At 40.0% G+C, this 16,303-nt stretch overlaps 1 protein-coding gene across 5 annotated transcripts in view; it reads left to right on the top strand.

Moving 5' to 3' along the window:
• Positions 1-794: 794 nt before the first annotated feature.
• CNOT6 (CCR4-NOT transcription complex subunit 6) overlaps positions 795-16,303 on the top strand; it is a 66,812-nt gene continuing 51,303 nt past the window's right edge. For all 5 annotated transcript variants that reach the window (XM_030844838.3, XM_030844836.3, XM_030844837.3 and 2 more), the window contains exons 1-2: positions 795-1,152; positions 13,688-13,801. In XM_030844838.3, coding sequence (XP_030700698.1) covers positions 13,690-13,801 — 112 coding nt within the window. In that variant the 5' untranslated portion in view covers positions 795-1,152; positions 13,688-13,689. The remainder of the gene's footprint in view (positions 1,153-13,687; positions 13,802-16,303) is intronic.

Below are 16,303 nucleotides of genomic sequence, written 5' to 3'. Positions count from 1 at the left end.
CGGGGCCTGATTCATCTCTTTGCCTTGGTCCCAGCACAGGGCCTTGACCACCAGTCAACTAATGTGCACTCATGCAAGCATCATCAATCCTTTCTCTGCTCATTTTCAATCTCCACCTGAATAGAACATCTTGCTCTTTGAACACAGCTGCGGACAGTTACTCCGGGCTAGGATCCCACCAGAATTGTCCCTGAATTTACTGGACTGAATGACCATTAATGGACCGAAACGTGCCATTAATTAGTTTTTTCTTCATATCTGAGGCAGGATGAATCAAGTCACTGTTCACGACTGCATGTCTTGTCTTTAGGCAGCTCAAGATACTGGCTAAGGGTCAAAAGTCTGAGAGCTTGTCCCTGTTTCCATGTAATAAGCGACACGAAAGGGAGGAAGATCAAGGAAATTGAGGGAAGAGAGGAACAAAAATGAACAGCGTGAGACAAAAAAAAAAGAGAAAGAAAGGAAAAAAAAAGAGCTAGTTGAAAAGCGTAGGAGCGTTAAGAAGATGAGAAAGTAGAAGCAACAAGGCAGGAAACGAGCGAGGAGAGCGGGAAGAGGAGAGGGAGGTCTGACCCTGGAGCGCGCCCGGCCGGCTCACTGCTCCCCATCGCGGGGGTGGGGGAAGAGAGGGACGAGCGGAGAGCGACCTCCCCGGATGCTGAATGGTCGCGCCCGGCGGCGGCGGCCAATGGGCGGCCGGGATGTTGGAGCGGCAGCGTCGGTCGCGGCGCTCGCAGGCTTGGGGTGGGTGGGGGGAGGGGGAAGGGGTGGGACGGCGGCCGCCGCCATGATGCTTGTTTGCTTTCAATGAAAACGAGGGGGGCGCAGAGGAGGAGGAGGCGGCGGCGTCGGTGGCGGCGGCGTCGGCTGCGCGAAGGGGAAGGCAGCGGTGGGTGCAGTGAGGAGGGTGAGGCCGGAGGCCGAGAGGCCGGGAGGCCGTAGTGGCAGCCCATCGAGGCGGCTGAAGAGGGCGGCTGACGCGGTGGATCTCGGAGGGAGAACAAAGAGCGGCGGCTGAGGCGGCAGAGGAGCGGCGACGGCGGCGCTGCAGCAGCGGGCGGGACTGGTATGGTGGTTCCACAGGTCAGACCCCGCTGCACTCACAGGGAGGAGGCGGCGGCAGCGGCGGAGGAAGGCGGCGCACCCCAAGAGGTGAGCGAGACCAGTCCGAGGCCCGGCTGGGCGCTGCTCCCCACACTGCTGCCCACGGGCCCCTCTCGGTCGTGTCCCCGGGACCGTAGCGCGGGGGACTCGAGCAAGAACACCTTGAGTTTTGCGTGCAGCGGGCCCGAAGACTGGAAGAGATGGTGGCTGTTGGGGGTCCCTAGACGCGCGGCTGTCGCCATCCAGTTGGTCCCCGGACCGCGCCCCCGCGCCGAGTCCGGGGCTGGGGGGTGTTGTTTGACGGCGGGGGCGGGGCCGCGCAGGGGGCGCCAGGGTTGGGGGATGCCCTGGCTGTCGACCCTGGCTCTGGTCACCCGGAGGAGGGGAGTTGGTGTCCGGGACTCTTGGCTGGGATGGGTGGCAACTTTGGAGAAGTGGCGGTGTGGGATTGCGCGGAGTGGAGTGTGGAACTTCGCAGTTACCGCAAAGCGGGAAACCAACTGTTTACCCCCTCCCGCAAATGTATTTAAAATTCAGTTTAACACAAATTTTTTGGGGGGTGGGGGGATGGGAATGACATGGTTAAAGAAACCCTTAGCACCAGATGAAGAGATTTATGATATTGCTGAGGACTCAGAGATAGTTCTAATTACTTTAAGTTTTGTGTAATAACCTGAATCGTATCTCTTTTCTTTTTTTCTAAACACCAATCATTATTTTCTTTGGAAATTTTTTTTTTGACTTTTTCTCCTACAGCTTCCCCTAAGAGCCTGCTAATGAACACCTGTAACCTCTTCTTGAACTGTTACTGCAAATGACAACATTGTGAATGGTCATCTTGCTTTTCCTTTTTGGATTTGTTATTGTGTTAAGCTGACGTTTAAATAATCTCCTTTAACATGAGTTCCCATACTTACCTGTTTTCCAGGTGGATTGCCCCATTAGTGGTAGTGTGGAATCTTGCCTCTTTGTGTCTGGGGGTTTTAATTTTGGAGAGGAAGAGAGTGAATATGAACAAGTGAAAAATAAAATGGCATATAATAGCACTTTGTGTTTTTCACAGTGCACTAGAATTTATCATCCCAAAACAGTTTTGTAGGCTTTAGGAGCTGTGTCCATTGATCACAAGGTTTTGAAGACTTGTTTTATAATTGCTATCAGAGCAATTATCGCAGTCTTTAGAATGTGATGACTTGTAGAATAAAAATTGCTTAATATTTTTAGACCAGTGATCTAGTCCAGTCAACTTGCTTTAAACAAAATATTTGAATAGCTGCTGTTGAGGAAACAGGCCTAGAAAGGTTAAAGTGACTTGCCCAAGATATTACAGTTAAGAGGGAAAGGACCAGGTTTTGTGTAAATGGGAGAGCACATGGGAGTGAGGTACTTGATGGAGATTAGTTTTTTTGGGAGGGCGGAGTGCGTTTTAATGGCTGGAAGTTATTTGAGGTAGTTGAGTCTGGTCAGTTCTCAGTAGGTGAATAAGATACTTAATGAAATGGTCAAAAAACGAGGATGTGACAAAAGACAAAGTTTCCTGTGAGACTCAGAATATTTTGCATAGTTTCAGAAGTGTCTTGATCATTGGTAACGTAGATGAGGAAGCTCTTTTGAATGCCTGTTTGATTTGTAGGTATTTTCAGGTTTCTTAAACCTTGGTGGCAAAGTAAAACTTTTCAGACTCTTGAACAGATATGAGTTGGTTACAGAATTTGGTCCTGGCTACAAATAAAGGCATTTGCTTCTGTACTTATGGTTCATAAATAATGCATTTATTTTGGTTAATGTGTAGGCATTCCACCACGTTCATATTAGCCTTTTTTATATTTAAAGCATAAACCTTTTTCATATCATAGTGCAACAGAAAGGGATAATATATGGAAGGCATCCTGGAATAAATGGTCAAGGCTGCTCACAGCTGTAGCCTTTGGGCCATGAGAGGTGAGGGCCGTCTTCAGCACACTTGTAACTTTCCCATATGGAAGGTATACTGGTTGGGAAACTGCTTTTAAAGTGTTTATTTGCATGTAAGATGGGGACTCATTTAGACTGCCTTAATCTTACCCTTCTCTGGGCTTTACCTCTCCCTCATCCATTTTTATTTTCTTGGTAAGTTATGTGCAAGGAATAGTATATGCTGGACATAATGTTAGACCCTGGGAATTAAAAAGTGAATAACACTCATTTGCTGTCTTCTTGTTGTAGTCTTAGTAGGTGTACAGAGTGCTGTGGGGAGAACAGTAGAGAACGATGAAATTTGTAGAATGTGTGGGAGCAGTTTACAGAAAAGAGCACGGAATAGGTGTTTGTCAAACTGGAGAGATGGGGTCATTTCAGACAAAAGGAACTGTGGGTGCACTGAGGTGCCAAGTGTTGGGGTAAGGCCAATATCGATGTGTTACTGAAACAGGGAGAGATGAGACACTCTCTCATCTCTCCCTGGAGAGACTGGAGATGAGCCTGCAAAGGTGTGTCCATCCTAGATTTTGAAGAACCATACTTACTAAGCTAAAAGTGAGGTTTATATCTTTATTCTGTAGCAAAGGAGTGAGCCAAAATATTTTTCATAGGGGAACAAGGTGATTTAGAGATCATTTGGGCATCAGTGTGGAGAATTAAGTGGAGCCATACATATAAAAAAGTCACATTTGAGATACTGTGGAGTTAGTGACTCTGAATCTATTTTAAACTTGGATATAGGGTCTTTTGTGTCTGATCCATTTTATAGTGGGCTTGAGGGCTCGGTTCAATTGCTCTATAATACAGGGTAATTTAAAATCAAAATGTTTTGGAAAAAAGTTAAGAGCAATAAAAAAAATGAAACCCATATAATGGTACATGTGAAAGTTCAGGCATTCAGAACTTGTCTTCTGAGTTAGGCTTAGGCAGACTGTAGAGCTTAAGCTGGAAAAATCAACTCTCTGCTCACCAGAAATGAGAGCCACCAAGCTTAACGGTTATGGCTGTCCTAATGGTCTGTGAGGATATGGACTGTAAACATTTTGTGAAATTGGGGAGAGGGCAGAGTTTTTTCTCCTGTATATTATTGGAATTGAAATGTTGAAAATTTCTTAAAACCTAAGAACTCCTCATACAGCTGTTAATTTATATAGTCAGTTCTGCTGTAAAGCAACATGTGAGTTCCTAAAAATCACCATGATATGGAAAATTGTGCAGTAAAAACTACAGGCCTTTTGGGAAAAGTGGAACTAAAGCACAACACTCAAAACTTTGTCAGTGACTTACTTTAATAAAAAGGAACCTGGTGGGCTTCCCTGGTGGCACAGTGGCTGAGAATCCGCCTGCCGATGCAGGGAACGTGGGTTCGTGCCCTGGTCCGGGAAGATCCCACATGCCGCGGAGCGGCTAGGCCCGTGAGCCGTGGCCACTGAGCCTGCGCATCCAGAGCCTGTGCTCCGAAATGGGAGAGGCCACAACAGTGAGAGGCCCGCATACCGCAAAAAAAAAAAAAGGAACCTGGTAAAAATGGTAGCATAGTTTTACACATGTTAAATGGTTATGGTATACATAAATACTACAATAAATGTGTCACTTTACCTTGAAAAAGACCTGGTTTGCTTGTGTTAATGGGCATCAGAAAGGTTGCTGCTTGTGAGTTACTGTACAGTGGTGGAAGGAGAGTTACCTGAAATCGAATGGAATGTTACAGTAACACCAGAGGTGGGTGGGTGTGGCTCAGCTCTTGTGCACACACACAGAGTGAACTGATGTAGCTGGTAGGTGTTTTAAGGTGTGTGTATTTTGTGTATTTCTATGCAGCTCAGTTCAGCTGGGGGCAGGTTTCTACCTTCGTCTAGTTTTTTCCACAGAAAAAATCACACATAAGCAAATGGGAATTTTGTGTTAAGCTCAAATTTTCTAATATATCGGTTACGTTGGAACAGATTATTTTCAGAATAAGTGATACAGCAGAACTGATTATACTTGAACACAGCATTTTAAAATAGGGCTAAAACTCAGTTCCAAAAATACTGGAAACACCCATGTGTCAGGCACCATAATAGACTTGCTCCTCTAATAGGGCTTATGCTCTTTTATTCTAAATGGGTTTATAATGGTATGGAGAGAAAAACAGATAAACCAATAAAGTGCTCATCAAGTTATATAGTAATGAGAAATACACAAAGCATTTGGGGCATGCTAAAGAAGGAGCAACTAATTCTGCTTGGGAAGCTTGAGGGGGTCATCTCAGAGGTCTTTGGGCTGAGCTTTGAAGGTTGAATAGAGGTTTGTTAGACTGAGTAGGACCTTTTAGTGAGAAGAAAGAACATGTGCAAAGTCAAGTTACGTACAACTTGGGCTGTGAAACATAGGATGCAAAGATGAAAGGGACAGGAGGAGTGACCAGAAACAGTCTGAATAGTCTTAGGCTTTTTCTTAAAGTGTTGAGACTTTCGTCTGTATATAATAGGGATTCATTGAGAGTTTAGGTGGATAGGGGTGGGGAAATTGTGTGTGTGACATACTTTTTCAGGAGACACAGTAAAAATGTGAAGGCTGGATGAAGGAGGCGGGGCCAAGAAACTGGGGTCAGAGAGTTCATTTAAGCCCTGTGAGAGAAATATTCTAGAGTTGTTAAAGGCTTCTTGATGATTTATAAGGTCAGCATTTCATGAATAATTTTCTTTCTCAGTTTTTAGGGGAAAAAAAGACTAGTGGGTCAAAACTCATTGCTACTATATTAGAACTTCCCAAAATGATTGTATACATGAATTAGCAGCTAGAATAAATGTTGAATGCCTCAAAAGGCCAAAATTCCAACTAGATAAGGGTAGCTAGAATACTGTGATTGTAAGAGTGGGAGGAGCAAATAGATTATGGTAACTGGCAAAAGATAAGAAAGAAATGAAAAGATTTCTGTTGGTAGCCATCATTGCTGAAGGTGTAAACTAGACGGCTGTTGCTTGTCTCATACTAAGAGAACAGATTTAATATTGATGGCTCCCTCTCCTTTCCTTTTTGATCTCGGTGATGTTTCATCACACAAATCATGGTTTGACTTAATGTTAGTAGACCCTCAGCTTTGCTGGCTAGATCATAAATCTAAATTGTCCTAATATGTTCTTTTGTTCCATACTTATAGAAATTAAAAATTTTAAGCTAAGAAGTGTTTGTGTTTTAAATTGAAATTTGTGGATGACCTATACTTGGTGTATCTTTATAGTTCTATTTTGAGTTAATTTATTGAGTTGAATGAAATTGCTAGTATTTGACCATTTTTGACCTTCAAAATTGGTAGTTTCCTGTGGTGTTGCAGTACACTCAGGCTTCTCTCTGACTGTATTTTATATTCACTTGTGTTATTAGGCACGGGCACATGATTAGAATTGCATTTTAACAGCAGTCTAGTAAACTCTTATGGGCTGTTGGTTATTGGCTGGGCACTGCGGATGCAGATGGGTTTGCCGGTCTTCTTTTAGAGCTTAGACTAACTACTACATCTGCTGTTTGACTCTGTTTTGGAGGAATATTTTATCATAATTTAAAAATTTTTTTTCGCAGAGGTCTTACTGATTGGAAATTTTAGTTAAACCAATATGGACTTAAATTTATTCTTATTCTACTTGAGAAAAGGATTTAAGGAATTGAGATTTTGGGAGGCAGGAGGAGGTGGCTACAGAAACCTTAAGTTCTTAGAAATATTACTAAGATTATTTGCCTTTTTCATTCTCTTCCTCTTATGAGTATACAGTGGAGTTTTCCAGAGAATGACAAAATGATATGTAATATCTGATCAGTTGAATTCAGAGCAGATAGGTGAATCCAGCTGTCTTCTAGCATGTCAGACCTTAAAGATTTGCAAAAATGTAAGACAGTGTCACTCTTCTCACAAAATTTTACTTTTTTTTTTTTTTTTTTGCGGTACATGGGCCTCTCACTGTTGTGGCCTCTCCCGTTGCGGAGCACAGGCTCCGGACGCGCAGGCTCAGCAGCCATGGCTCATGGGCCCAGCTGCTCCGCGCCATGTGGGATCTTCCCGGACCGGGGCACGAACCCGTCTCCCCTGCATCGGCAGGTGGACTCTCAACCACTGCGCCACCAGGGAAGCCCTACTTTGTTCTTGAAAGTAGTTACTTTTCATAAAAATGTTAACATGTGATAGGTTTTATTATATTTAATGAGTAATACATATTTTAAAATTCCTTATTTCTAATTTCTAGTATGGTAAATGTTGATAGATATAACCCACACAATTGAAAGGTCTTTGAGGTACTTGAGTATAAGGGTCCTGAGATGATAGCATTTGAGGTCTGTTGTGTTAAGTATTAGGCAGAGTTTGGGAGTAGAGAATACAGGTAAAGAGTAGTTTGGAAAGGTGATACATCTGAGAAGGAAACTCAGGGGCTCATGGTCTTAGCAACATAATATTTGGAGAATGAACACAAGATCTTGGTTTCATCAGTGACAGAATTCTAGACTTGTGTGAGGCATTGGAGTACAGCTTTGCAGCTAGATTGTCCCAGGTTCAAATCCTAGCTCTACTACTTACTAAGTGTGTGCAACCTTGGGCAAGTTATTTAAACCCAGAGTCTCAGTTTCCTCATCTAAAATAAAATGAGGATAGTGTTTGCTTCATGGATCGCTATGAGAATTAAATCGAGATAATTACCAGTAAATTATTGCATAGTGGTTGAAAGCATAGACTTTTGGATCAGACTTGGGTTAAAATCACAGTTGTGCCAGTAGGATCTCTGTGATCTCAGGTAAATGACTTATTTTCTGGACCGTTCTTTCTTTATGTATGGAGAATAATACAATAGTATTTACTCATAGGAGTCCTGAGGGTTAAATGAGATAATGCATGTGAAGGGCCTGCCAGTTGGAGAGTGCTCAAAACATGTTAGCTGTTATGTGCCTAGTTTAGAGTATGGCAGATAGGCACTCCAACACAGTTTTGCCATTACCCCCACCTGTTTGAGGTTTGCTCTTATTTTGCCATAGCATGTCACTAAGATTATGTTTATACAGTTTTACCTTTAAGTTTGTCCCTTTGCTTCATATCCCAGCCTATCCTAGAGCGAATATTCTCAGCCTTTGGTCACTTAGGTCCTTTCTGTCTGGTTTCTCTAGATTTTGCCTTCAAGATTAGAGGCCTATGTTAGTTTTTCTTACTCCTGGTAACATGGGCACTGCTTCTGTTAGCATACTTACCTCTTACACAATGTTTGCTTTTTTTACTGTCCCAACTTATCCCCTTAATTCTTATAAGTATTCACCAAACACTATTTGCCAGGCTCTGAAAATATAAAAATATTTAAAATGTAAGTGCAAAGACCCTATATTAGAGTAGGTGAATGAGACATGTCAAAAAAAATTAAGGTGGGATTAAAGAATATAACATTAGAAATATCTTCAAGGTTCAGGATAGCTCAAAGCTGGGAATGATAAACTCCTGTGTTTATGAGGGGTAGGGAAGAAGTCCTAAATTAGAGTGATGTTTGTAAAAAGGGTTGTAGTGTGATTACACCGTCGTAAGATTTTTGTTTGCACTCCCCAGTAGATTAAGATCCAAGATCATGTACGTATTTCCTATTTATTATTTATTCCCAGAACCTGGCAGAGGGCTTGGCACATAGAGGCAGAAGGTGCTTAGTATATATTGGTTGAATGAATGATTCTGTAAAGAAAGCTCCCTTAAGGAAGCATGGTTTGGATGTATTGAATTGTTTTTTTTGGATTTTTCTTTGAAAACCTGATTTTGAGTCATGAAGGAATGTTTAGACCAGTTTATTAGTACAACATGCTAGGTCTTACACAAGACACTGGGAGATACAAACTGGGGTGATAGATGCTGTAGTAAATGTATGGTGTGCAGAGGAAAGAGTAGTGAATTTGTGCCTTTGTTGGGAAGGGCTTACAGGGACTCTGACATCTAACCTGAGTTGCCGTGAAGCGGGTGAGTAGGAGTTTAGGGTGAAGGTTTCCTTTGGTGAAGGGATTAGCATGTGTTATTGAAAGACTATGCCTTAGAAGTAGGTTTGCTTTGATTAATTTAAGACTTTATAGGGTAACTTGTGTGTCAGTGGCTGAAGATGAGTGAGAAAATAGTTGGCCTAAATCCAGATTGTAGAGGACTTTAGGTAGGCAGAAAAGGCCATCTTAGATTTTTAAGCAGGAGAGTGACATGAGCAGGCATCTATCAGGAAGGTATAGAGAAGGTTGTTTAAAAGTTGTAGCTGAGAAATGAGGGTGTAAATTAACTTCAGTAGCTGTGAAAATGGAGAAGACAGGTTTAGAAGTCCTGAAGAGGTAAAAATCAGTGGGATTTAGTGAAAAATTGGATAAGACGTAGTGAAAATTTGGATAGGAAGAAGTAAATTGGCAACAAGGCTAGTGGCACTACCTTTTCATATATTCCATAACTTGTAGCTTTGTGAGGCTCCTGATCATCAAATAAAAGGATTTTTCTGCACATGAGTTTATTTCTTCCTTCTCCCCTCCCTTCCTTTCCTCTGCGCCTTTTCCTTTTTTTCTCCTTTGTATATGTAAAAGAAGTAAAGCACCAAGGATGGAGGAGAAAATGTAACAAGCAAGGAAAGGAAAAGAGGAATTTAGCATTTTATCTTGTCAGTTAAGATTGGCTATAACTCAGCCTCATTTCCCTTGGAAAAAAACCTGGCCAATACAATTTAAAATAAATTATTTAACTTCAGAGTGCCTTTTAACAAGAAATGTATTTTTGTACATTGCCAAAATAACATGATCTCATAATAATTCATTAATATTTCAAAATATGAACTAGGTATTAAATGTTTCTCGAACAGTCCGCAGAATGTCCTTTGTTGCAGATTTGTGGATCCTATATAGGGACCATTCATTGCATCTCATTCTATATATCCCTTAATTCTCTTTAAGTCTAGAATAGTCCTGACACCAGCTTGTTAAAGGTAGCAGACCATTTACCCTGCAGAAAGTCCTGCATTCCAGTTGCTTCTTTGGTGTCATCTGGCTAGTTCCTCTAGCTCTTAATCAACATAAACATTGTTGGTGTGTATTTCATATTCTGTCAGATCCAAAGACCCACAGTATCTGGTTCTGCCTCCATTAGTGTTGGGAAGATTGATGAAGGGGGTAACAGTTTATTCCTCTCTTGAACATTTTCTACCCTATAATTAAAAAACAATCTGGGTGGTGGTGTTACCTTAGCATTATGCCAGTGCCAATGAGTCATCTAATGGTTTTAACCCAGTTTATAAATCCTGTTTTAAAAAGGCTCATTAGGAATTATGAAATGATGTTGTTTTTGTTTTTTTTATTAATTCTTTAATTCTTCATTTATTCTTTTGTAAAATAGGACACGTTTTCACCTGGGGCTATTTGATGACTATTTACAGTACCCACTGAAAGGATAAAGACTTAAATCTTTCTCTTTAGTACCAATTTTCTTAGTTTAAAAGCTGCCTCAAATGGTGGCTGACTTGCACTTATGGTCTCTCCCCCGCCCTGCGCCCCCCTGCGTCTTCCCTCTTACCCCCCTCCCCTGTGTATTTTTTAAGCCATTTCATAAAATGTTTAATAATGAAAGCATATCTTTCTCTGCTGGTAAATAATGTCCTGTATTTCTTTAAGGTAAATAATTATTCTAAGATACTGAAAAACTGTTTCTCTGAGATCTAGATCAGGGACAGATTTTATGCTGCCAGGATCAGTAGTGATGTTTGGCACTGGACTGGAGGAATTAGAGATTGAATAGTCAGGGGCTGTATACCTGCTGACTCTGGCCTACCTATTTTTTAAAAGTCTTTTAATTCTACTTGACAGTTTTCAAGCCTCTTTTGGAAACATTTTATTCTTTTTAGGTAGTAATCTGCAGTGGCATACTGTATTTTTTAGAGAGTAAGATCTGCTTGTTGATTTCAAGCCTTGGGAAAAATCCTAAATTGTTTGTATTCTTATATCCTTTTCTCTACTTAGTTTCCAATACTATGTTCGGTTGGACTCCAAGAAAAATGGGTGGGGTTGCTCACTGGGCAGATAGGCTCCTCAGAAGGGCTTGATTGTCTAATTTGCTGCCGTTTCTTTTATTCTATCATATTCTTTTTTCCCCCCACTTCCTAATCTGCACTGTCAGGGATTTGGAAAATAAAGAAGATCTCCTCACTGCTTTCAAGTAATGAGCTGTCTCTTAAGTTTTAAGGCAACACATCATATGTCATGAAAACCAAGAAAGGGCATGGTTGGCCGCTTAGGCAGAAATCATGACTCTTTGATGGAATGACCCCAGGTCTAGGGCTTGGATTTCAGATTTCAGTTCAGTAATACTTGTATTTATTCTCTGAAGTGTAATCAAACTCCGGACATTGATTCACACTAAATAAGCTCACATGAGAGAGGTAAATCAGACTTCTGAACTTTCACTAAGAAGTCAAATGATTAATAATTAATAGTAACTCAAAATACTAACCTCAGCTGGAGAGAGCAGCTTACCATTATTAAATTCTGTTTGGAAAAGCCAGTGAAGATCACACGGTCGTAAGTAAAATCTAGTCAGAATAGTGGCATTTGGGTGATCTTAAGGAATCTTAAGGGATGTTGTCATCAAGCTCTGGTAACCTTACACAGCATTTTGTTATTACTGGTATATTCATATGATTCAGAATGGGCACTTGCTTCACCATATTGTCCTCTAGATGGAACAGGAACAGTTCTTGACTGTATAGCTTTCTCTGTTAGGTATTTTTTGTATTAGTCTAAAAACTTCAGGCACTGTATTTCTGTTTTGGAGAAATTAACGTGTAGGAGAACAGTTTTATTAACAGTATTTGACAAAACAAAAACGTGCTGTTTCTTATACAGATGATTAGTCTCACCATTTATATTTTTACTTTCTTCAAAAAGCTTTTCAGGATTACTTATCTCCTGTGTTTTGACTACATGGTCAAAACCATTTCTATGTTTGAAAGATAGCTCTACTTCTCATCATTAGAGGAGCAGCATAGCATAATGAAAGTTGCTTTAACTTTTTTCCATTTTTTTTATTGTAGAAAATATACATAACATAAAATTTACCATCTTAACCATTTTTAAGTGTAGCATTCAATGGTATTAAATACATTCATAATGTCGTGCAGCCTTCGCCACCATCCATCTCCATAACTTTTCTTCTTGTAAAACTAAAACATCGAACCCGTTCAACAGTAAGTCCATTTGACGTAAGTGATTGCTGACTGGCTTACTTTAAATTCACATGATGGTAGGTTTTTCTCCAGCTTTATTTAGCTGTGTAGGTATCCAGAGTAGGTAGAGACTTGGTTAAAGCAGATTATGGCTCATCCAAACACATAAGGTGAAGTGAGACTGGAGCAAGGCGTTTGGGAGAATATGCAAGGAAGTGAGATTTCATTTCACCTGAATATTTCAGAATGTTTCTATAAGAATAAGAATTTAAAAAATAACCACAAGCAAAATGAACAATAGTCCCAATATCAACTTAGGTTTAGTTCTTCTTCAAATTTGTCCAATTCTCAAAAATGTTTTTTACACTTGATTTGGTCAGATCAGACCCAAACAAGGTCTATACATTTCATTTGATTGTTGTGCCTCTTAAGTCATTTAATATCAACTTCCTCTTACTCCTCCTTTTTCATATCATTCATTTGTTGAAGAAACTGGGTCTTCTGTCATATTGAACTTTCCATGGTCTGTGTCTGGCTGGCTGTATTCTTGTGGCATTATTTTAAAATTAAGAAAAAATTTTTTAATCATGGTAAAATTATAACAAAATTTACTATCTTAATAATCATTTTAAGTGTACAGTTCAGCAGTGTTAAGTATATTCACATTGTTGTGCCTCGTGTTATTTTTAACATGTTCCTCTGTCTCCCTTACTTAGTGTAAACTGGTACTAGATCTAGAGAGGCTGATTTGATTCAGGTTCAATTTTACTTTTAATTTTTTGGATGAAGGGGCAAGGGCATACATAGTGTTGGCATGTAAGTCTAGTTGTCCTAATACTGAGATCGATCCTTGGGTTGAGGTCTTACAGCCTGATCTATCTATTTAAAATTTTTTCATTGGATTTTTTTCACCTAATACTTTTATTAACCATTGATGGTCATCCATTTTTTCATTAGCGATTGTGAAATAGTGTTTTTTCTAATTATGTAACTCTTTTTACATTTATTAGCTAGAATTCTGTTAAGAACATTTCCTCATCTAGTTTCTGCCAGAAATGCAGGATAAATGCTTGATTCGTTCCCTTTATTTTCCAATTTTCGGGTGACTGCATTTTTTTTTTTCTCCTGTTTAAGTTTTGGATTCATGCAGTTTGAAATGTAGTCTTTCTTTTGATGTTCAGATTGTCATGTTTGTGGCCAGTGGGACCTCTTCAAGCTGGCTCCTGTGTCCTTCACAGCCACAGCATCTTTCTTAGTGTCCAGACTTGTTTGTATTTTTCCTATGTCAGACGTGAAATCCTCCATTTCTCCAAGGAGCTCCTAGTTCCTTTTAGTGGGAAATTGTGTTTAGAGATATAATATGGGTGTCTACTTTTAAAAAAGATGTTATTTTCAGTTATTTGATTCTTCTGGGTATTGATTGGTTTCTTTTCTTAATTCAACAGGCATGCCCAAAGAAAAATATGAGCCCCCTGACCCTCGGAGGATGTACACAATTATGTCCTCTGAGGAAGCAGCAAATGGAAAGAAATCACATTGGGTGGAGCTTGAAATAAGTGGTAAGACATGCAAGCAAAAATTTATGGCATGGAAGTTAAGATATGGTAGAAAATTGTTTTCTAATGCTAATACACAAGGAAAGCAATGTTATGTTTTACCAGTGCTAATTTATCTTAGAAGCTGGAAGTTTCAGTAGAAAGAACATGGTTTGTGTCAAAGTTCAAAACCCATTCATTGCTTATTCTCTCACTATCAGTGTCCTTTTATAAAATGGGGATAATAATATCAAGGATGGAATGAAAATAACACATGTGAAATGCCTAGTGTACAAAGGTTTGTTCTGATACTTAATTCTCTAATAAAGTAGGATAGAGCTTTTACATTATCAAATTACAGGTTTCCAATGAAGTGGGAAATGCCGGTTCTATTATAGGTTCTGGGATAGATTTGTTTCTCCTTATTTTCTTCATTTGCTTTTTCAGTCTTAGTCTCTGGGGACAGCCTTATTCAGAAACAAAATCTTAAAAGCGATTGGAACAGCTCTCAAAGTTCCCTTCTGCCTTTAATTCAGTCTTCAAAAGTGGCAAAGGGACATTATTACTTCTCAAGGCAACCAGTGCTAAAGAAAGTTTGTGTTCATGTTGGCCTCCCCATACTTTCCTTCTAGTTTGTCTTGGTTTTGCCTTCTGAAATAATACAGATCAAGTTTTCTCTTCTTTCACCTGACTGCCCTTGATTTTTCTTTTTTAATTAATGCAGCAAACATACTGAGTATATGCTATGTGTAAAACATTTTGCCAGGTGCTATACTAGGCATATGGAAAATATATAGATGAAAAAAACATATCCTCTTTCATTCTGAAGCTTATGGCATATTAGGGAGTGAGAAGAAGGGAATAAACCAGTGTAAATAACTAATAGACAAAATATAACTGCTAAGTCTAAGCAGAAGGGTGCTATACAGAAAGCAAAAAGGAAGTAATGATGATAGTATTTCTCCCTTGTCAGCTTAAAAGTTCTGATTAATCTATTGAGTAAACCTAAACACCCTCCTCTGCAGCCATAGTAGAGGTTGGTGCCCACATGGGTCTCTCCTTTTCTCCCTCTTCGATTTTTGGAGAGCTGGTATGGTGTGATGGAGAGTGAAATTTCTCTCTTCTTTTGCCTCTCCTGTCAAATTTGATTTTCTATGTCAGGGGAGCCTTTGAAGCACAGGCAGTCACCACTCCAACTTCCCCTTTTAATTTCTGCCGCATTGGTATTTAACTATATTTTTCTTTTTTTTCAGTCTGTATTAGCAGTTTTTGAATTACAAGTCCTTTGCTTCTAGAAAGTTTAGGTAATCTAGAAAGTGCTCACTTGGGTCAGTGAGATTGTATGTCTGAGGTTAAGGGGATTCTTCGCTCTCTCCTCCCTCTACCTCATGTTGGGAACTCCTTGGCAATTTTGAGTCACTGTTCTCTGCTTACTCTAAACTTTGGGAAGAAATCTGTGTACAAGATAGGAAGGAAGAGGAGAGATTCCTCTAAAGTAACATTCTTAACAAAGTCTTATCTTTACCAAGTATCATGGAGGATAAACTATTGATTGAATAGGTCTGTGGAACAAGACCTTATAATTAAAGCCACTATCAGGAAGGTCACTTTATTGTCTTAGTCAATCCCTAATACATAAACTCCTGTGTGTAGAAATTTTCAAGGCTGAGTTCATTTCATGCTAAGACAGTTATTTCATGAATATGCTCTAGCATCAGTTCCTTAAGATCTGTGATATAAAGTTCCAGGGATTTGAGGTCATTGAATCCTGGACCTGCAGTAATCTAATATACTCTTCTGGTTCTAGGGAGATGGGTGGTTAGATCCTTGTGCCATTTGGAGGTAACCAGATAAGCCAAATGACTATTAATCATTTACTTTTTAAAGAAAACCTTGTTTATTGTAAAATGAAACAGAGATAAAATGAAACAGAGATAAACAGAGATAACAGCCGGGAATTCCGTGGCTGTCCAGTGATTAGGACTCTGAGCTCTCACTGCCGAGGGCCGGGGTTCAGTCCCTGGTTGGGGAACGAAGATTCCCCCACCCCACCCCCCAAAGAGCTGCGTGCTGCAGTCAAAAAAAAAAAAAAAATCCTCAAGAAAACCACACAGATATATTAGTGAATTATTATAAGGCCAGAAGCCTTATAATACACAGGTCAAGAATTAGAAGTTTTTCACTTATCCCAGAACCCCTTCCACACCACAGCCAATCATAAGCCCTTCCCTGCTCCCCAAAAGTAACTGTTACCCTGACTTTTATAGTAATCACTTGTTTCCTTATAGTTTTAACACCAAGTTATGTACACCTAAGCATTTTAGTTTAGTCCCCCCCTTTTTTATTTGATGTGTCTTAATTTACATGTTCCCCCTCCATCCTTTTCTTTACAACTTATCTGTTGAACCTGAGCAGTTTGACCTGTTGTTACCCCACAGTCTATATTTTGCTACATGCATTTCAACATATTTCTCATCCATATGGGCAGCAGGATGCAGAGGCTTGATCAGACTCAGAATTTAAGAC

This window comes from Globicephala melas, chromosome 3, assembly GCF_963455315.2.
Source record: "Globicephala melas chromosome 3, mGloMel1.2, whole genome shotgun sequence".
Taxonomy (NCBI): domain Eukaryota; kingdom Metazoa; phylum Chordata; class Mammalia; order Artiodactyla; family Delphinidae; genus Globicephala; species Globicephala melas.
This window is presented reverse-complemented; position numbering and strand designations above follow the sequence as displayed.